Genomic DNA, 6369 nt, shown 5'->3' on the forward strand with positions numbered 1-6369 from the left:
CATTTTGTTCTGCCATCCGTGCTGCTCTTCATTCAATGACTCATAGTAAAGTAAAAGTTTTAGAGAGAGAGAGAGAGGGAGAGAACATGAATGGACAGTTGAGATAATGGCAGCACAGATAACAGAAGAGGATGAGCTGGACAACACGGATAGCAGGAAACGATGAGCCGGAGAGGATCCAGATCCGCACTATTATATTGCATTCAAACATGCCCTATATGGTTTCAGTTTCATACAATACGTAAAAGAAAATAAAATTAAAAAATAGGAACTGAATTTTTATTGATTAAATGGCCAAGACAGAAAGGGGTAAAGAAAGAAAAATAAAAGAAAAATAGAAGAAACAATGATATAACATTTTCATCCTTCTTTTGCTAGGGTACCCCACCCACCACTTAACCTATCTTCCCTCAAAGGCTTCCATTGTCTAGTGTATATATCATCACATATATACATGTACAGAATTACAGATCCCCTCTCTAATATTAACTAGCACAACACCTTCCACCACTCCCTTTTTGTCACTATATATCTCTCTATATTTTTCTATCTTAAAAAGCAATTTAAAATCTCATAATGAAAATAATTGTACAACATAACACTTTTTTTTACCTTGAAAGAAAGAAACTGGGGATACAAGAAAATTGATCAAGGGAGTTGGGAAGAAACATTGGAACATATATATGGAACCAAAGAGCAATGAGGAATGAATGAATAAAATGAAAACTCCAAAAGGAACTTTACTACTACCTCTATGGTTCCAACGGCATTCGATGATGCTAATGAGATTATTGTCTGGTTTTTTTTTTACTATGTCACAGGTATCGGGCGGTGATTGTTTAATGGTGGGATCGAAAGACTGGAAGAACTGTAGGGACTAGCAGAGGATTTTGGGGACCATGAGAAGGAAAAATGTAGATAGATGAGAAGAGAGAAGTATTACAAATGGTGAATTGAATTCTAAATGCTGTAATGCCTCACGGAGTGTTCCAACATGTCACGACTAGGGCATATGATTTCCTTCACACGGCTTCCGTTTTTGTATATCTTGAAAGTTGGCACGATTCTAACGTTCTCAGCAGTTGCAACTGTCGGGTTTTCTTGAATGTCCACCTTGATCAAAGATAATAAATGCATGCATTAGGCAAGTTCCATATCAATCATCAATCATTTGTTTAGATAGTCAAAATAAAGTAAACAAGGTATTGTCAATTGCGGAATATAGCAGGACTATGTCCACTATCTTACAACACTGTACTAAATCGTGTATCACAGAACAATAGCGATTTGTTAAAATTCTGCTATGCTATAGCCACTGAGTAAATAACAGGTAGTAACGAAAAAACCATACCTTGAGGAAGTTAATAGATGGATATCGACTACATAGTGTATCCACAAATGGAGATATTTGCTTGCATTGCGAATTTGATGCAACTTCAAAATGGACAACAGAAACAACTGCAAAATGAAGAAACAATATCATGAGAATTGAAAACTAACAGCCGACTAAAATGAGTTGAACAAGACTCTTTAAACGCTTTAGTTACCAGGTAAAGATATTGCAGTTCTAAACTGCTCAAGACCTGATACTACTTCCACTTCACCGCCGAACTTTAAATTAGATACTTCTTCTCCACGAGATTTCTTAAGCGCAACTTGCGCATGAAAAAGAGCTTCAGCAACCGCATTGTCATTTGGAAGGTTTTTCCGCAAGACCTCATAATCTTTAACCGCTTCTTCCCACCTTTCTAGCTGCATTTGAAAAACGAGATGATGATATCATAAAACTTCATTCACAAGTCACAGCAATGCAGTTTCATAAAGATCGACAAGTCAATTTACCTTGCTGTATGATGTCGCTCTTCGAAGAAGAGCTTTTGTATAACTTGGTTGAATACTTAATGCTTGATTAGAGTCTTCAATTGATTTTTCCCATTGACCAAGCTTAAACCAACACGCTGCTCTATTGCAATATAGAACAGAATTTGAAGGGTCCAATCTCAAACCTTCCCCGTATGCCGAGCAAGCTTCAGTGAACCGTTCCGATTTAAAAAGATCATTGCCACGAACTCGAGCTCTTGCCACCATCCTTACATTGTTAAGCAAAACAGCAACTTCAAGATTTCGCGAATCAATCTGACTCGCCTTCTCAGCAGCCGTGACTGCATTCTCAAACCTGCAATACATAAATCATCGATTTTTCACACTCCAATCGAAACCATTGCCACCACCTTAGGATTAATTCCAAGGAACGTTAGTAATACTAATACTCATAATGTCTCTAAACTCACCTTCCCAATGCCATCTCAATTTGAGCTCTGACAAAGTAGGAATAAGCTTCAGAAAGCATCCCGAAAAATCTTACTTGAGAAGATGTATTATTACTATTAGTACGAGGCTCCGATTTCGGAACATGTGACAAAACTGATTCTGCATCATCAATTTGATGGAGTTTCAATAGGGCTTCTGCTCTACACATAAAGAGCTGTACATTCAATTTCCAACAAAGTTCAGACATTTCGTTTCATACACAATTTCCATATAACATAATCAAATAAGATATCATCACAAAACAACAACAAAACAAAAAACGACAACAATACCTGCGGAGAAGAATAGGCTCCAGCAGCAACAGTAGCACCAAGTTCCCTCAGAACACTTTTCCAATCTCCTACCCTCCTAACATCTGCACATTTATTAATATGCTTTTCCACCATTTTCAACTTTTGCATCTCCGCCGGATCTGGCGTCAATCCAGGATGACAAAGATGCTTCCTAGCATTTTCAACTTGTCCTAACCTGTCACACAATCATCATTTCTATCATCAACACAATTCCATAAAAGGATCAATCCGAATCAAAATCCAAATCCAATTAAACTACCACGTGATCATGAATCATTACAATGCCATCCAAAAAACAAATAACAGATTCAAATTTAAAACATTAAATCAAACCAAAACTATAAATTCAACAACAAAACAAAACACATAACATATTAAACTAGATCCAACAAATGCACTTAACAATCAAAGATTACTCACTCACCTGATGTAAAGAGAAGCCAAACGATGATGAGCTCTAGAATAACTAGGATCCAATCTAACAGCCTCCTGACATTCCTTGACAGCTTCAGCTAACCTCCCTAAACCAGTCAGGGCCGCGGCACGGTTGCTTCGATAAGAAGCACTCGTTGGAGACAACGAAATTGCACGGTCATAAAAACTCAATGCATCTGAAAAATGACCTTTTTTGTAATGCTCATTTCCTGCTTTCTTAAGCTCTTCTGGATCCACACCCTGCACCCCTCTTTTTCCTAAATCACCCCCAATGCTACTTCTCAAACTGTTACTCTCTCCTTTACCAGAAACTACTCCGGCACCACCACCTCCACCGCGCATTATGCTACCATGACCATAGTTTCCAGTTCCAGAACCAAGAACATCACTTCTTGAACTCCGATTAGGTACCATCATACCGGTCTTCAAGATCCTACCGGAAGGACAAATGTTTCCGGTGGGAAGAACATTCAACGGTGGAGAGTTCACAGTTTGACCCGAATGCGTCAACGAAGTCAAACCGGATCCTGAATTGGATCTTGAATGACCCGGTTTAGAACCTCTTACATTCCCACCAGATCTCTCTGCCGTTGGACTGTTCTCACTAGAACCGGAAAGTTCACCGGAGTTACTGTTATTATTATTCGGTGCTGAATCGGATCTTTTAGAAACCGGGTTTGAATTTGACCCATTTCGACCAGAGAAAGATCCAGAAGAACCCGAACTACTACTCACCGACGGTCCTCCACGTGTCCTCAATGGTGAAACCGGTGAACCCAGATCGAGTTCTCTGAAATCCGGTTTATTTACTTCTAAACTCACCGTTTCACGAAACCGATCGGAAAAAGATTCTAACTCCGGTTCGGGTTTTTCTGAGTCGGGTTTTTCTGGTGAATGTGACATTTTTTTCTTCTTCTTAATTAATGGGTTGTTGTAAGATTCAATCTTTTGTTGAAACTATGGTTACCCTTTTGCTCTCTCTCTCTAAAAACACACTCTTTGAGTGTTAGCAATGTGTATAGTGAGTAGTGAAAAATGGGTTTGTTGAAGAAGACATGAAGAAGAAGAAGAAGAAGGAAAGTGTAGAGAGAGAGAGAGAGAGAGAGGAAAGAGAGAAAGGGATGGGGATCTCGTGATATATAAAAGGAAGAAGTAAAGAATGAATGTGAGTGTTGTTGGGAGAGAGAGAGAGAGAAGAAGCTTTGTTTTTAGAGAGAGAGAGTAGAGAGAGAAAGAAGAAGGAAGAAGAAAAATGGAGAAAAAGAGTGAGCTTTTATTTTCTTTCCTTTCCTTCTTCACCTGCTGCTTCACGAGACAAAAATTTCACTTCCTTCTATCTCTCTTTCTCTTCACTTTTTCAATTTTTTTTTTCTAATTAATTTTCCTTTTTCTTTAAATATTTAATTTTTCATTTGACGTCACCGTAAAAAGTTTTACACGGTCAACGCATCACGATAAATTATGTTTATGACTTTTGAAGCGATTACGTTAATGTTAGACGTTTTTATAGTGTGTTTGGATACGCGGTCGTGTCTGGTACTGAATGCACGTTTGCTATCTCTCTTTTTCTTCACTTTTTCATACTTTTTTTTTTAATTAATTTTCCTTTTTTAAATATTTAATTTTTCATTTGACGTCACCGTAAAAAGTTTTACACAATCAAAGCGTCACAATAAATTATTTTTATGACTTTTGAAGTGATTACGTTAAAATTAGACGTTTTTATAGTGTGGTTGGATACGCGGTCGTGTCTGGTATTGAACGCACGTTTGCAAGAGTCTTTTGTTTGGTACATGGGCTAAAATAAATAACGCACGTTTGCAACAGTCTGGAATATGTAGCTTACGTGATTTGTCATGGTAAAGATTTTGTTTACCAAACATGCTATTAGTAATTTGACGATTATGATTGATCGAATGGGTAAAAGTTATTCACACTAATTGCATTTGTTAATTTTCCTTTTTCTTTTAATATTTAATTTTTCATTTGACGTCACCGTAAAAAGTTTTACACAGTCAACGCATCACGATAAATTATGTTTATGACTTTTAAAGTGATTACGATAAAGTTAGACGTTTTTACAATGTGTTTGGATACGCGGTCGGGTATGTTATTGAACGCACGTTTGCAAGAGTCTGTGATACGTAGCTTCTGATTTAATGTGATTTGTCAACGTGAAAAATTTGTTTACTAAACATGTCATTAGTAATTTGACGATTATGATTGATCGACCGTGTATAAGTTATTTACACAAATGATACATAAAATAAGAGTCATGCTAATAACGGCATTTATTAAAGAAAAGAAATAGGAAATAAAAGATGATACATAAAAATGATACATAAATTACTTAAACTACCTATTCCGTCAAATCACTTCAATGCACTACATCTACTCTTGATCTTAGCCAAAAAGCCGAGAAAGGTATATACACTACATCTGGAGAAATTTTTTTATTGGATGTCGGTGTAAAATTAATTTACACTAACATAATTTTTTTGTCAAGTATCTTAGTACTACAATTTAATTTTTAAGGTAAATAAATAAAGTGTTCATAATTCAAACCATAACTCCTACGTATAATGTGATGTCCATACTAATTCAGTTAAGCTCACGAAAACAGTATGATATCTATTAAACTCAATGTAAAATCAATTTATAAAATTTTAAGGTATTAAATATCCTCTTTTCAAAATCTCAATAACACTTTTTAGTACATTTACCATAAAATAAATATATTCCTTGATTTATCATGATTTTTATTTTTTAATAATTTGTTTTGTTTTTTCTTGCAATGTGAATAGTACTATATTCTTTTTTCTGTAGAATTTTCTATTTTCTATTCAATCTCTAAAATAATTTGGTGTTTTTTATATTGTTTTTTCTGTTGAACAAGTGTCATCCACATTCTCTACTCATCCTTGTGGCCAAAGCCAATTTTCTCATTCTCTGTCATTTCTTCATTTCCCTATCCACTTGTCCTTTTTCTTCTTAATTACACTAACAAAGTAGATAAGCTCTTCCATTTTCTTTTATTTTTTCTTTCTTTTATTTTTTCTTTAATGGTTTTTCTTTTTCTTTCTTGTGCCCCACAATTAAACCTCATTTATTGTATTTCACCTTAAAAAGATACTCTACTCATTAATTTCCTAACTCATCAAAATACACATAGTGAAGGTTCATTGCTTCTAATTTCTCGTAAATCACAAAAAACATAGTAATTTTTAAATTTTTCCAAACCAAAAAAGAAAAATACAAAATAAAATAAGAAAAAAAATTGTCAAGGCAAAAAATATTTGTTTCATTTTTG

General features: G+C 35.3%; 1 protein-coding gene across 1 annotated transcript; it reads right to left on the minus strand.

Moving 5' to 3' along the window:
* Window positions 1-276: 276 nt before the first annotated feature.
* On the minus strand, window positions 277-4424 carry LOC123895081 (TPR repeat-containing thioredoxin TTL1-like). The gene is made up of 7 exons (XM_045945274.1): window positions 3049-4424; window positions 2604-2799; window positions 2292-2485; window positions 1843-2176; window positions 1548-1752; window positions 1352-1458; window positions 277-1113 (listed from the first exon to the last, which is right to left on the minus strand). Exons 1-7 carry the CDS (start codon window positions 3960-3962, stop codon window positions 961-963), a joined length of 2103 nt encoding a protein of 700 aa, XP_045801230.1. The 5' UTR covers window positions 3963-4424; the 3' UTR covers window positions 277-960.
* Between the last annotated feature and the right edge of the window lie 1945 nt (window positions 4425-6369).

The sequence above is a fragment of the Trifolium pratense genome, linkage group LG7 (assembly GCF_020283565.1).
Source record: "Trifolium pratense cultivar HEN17-A07 linkage group LG7, ARS_RC_1.1, whole genome shotgun sequence".
Classification (NCBI taxonomy): Eukaryota; Viridiplantae; Streptophyta; class Magnoliopsida; order Fabales; family Fabaceae; genus Trifolium; species Trifolium pratense.

Coding starts and splice junctions, on each gene's coding strand:
- LOC123895081 (XM_045945274.1), bottom strand. CDS start 3,962: ATGTCACATTCACCAGAAAAACCCGACTCAGAAAAACCCGAACCGGAG. Junction 1,753..1,842: donor GAGCGACATCATACAGCAAG/GTAAATTGACTT, acceptor TTTCAAATGCAG/CTAGAAAGGTGGGAAGAAGC. Junction 1,114..1,351: donor CATCTATTAACTTCCTCAAG/GTATGGTTTTTT, acceptor TCTTTGATCAAG/GTGGACATTCAAGAAAACCC.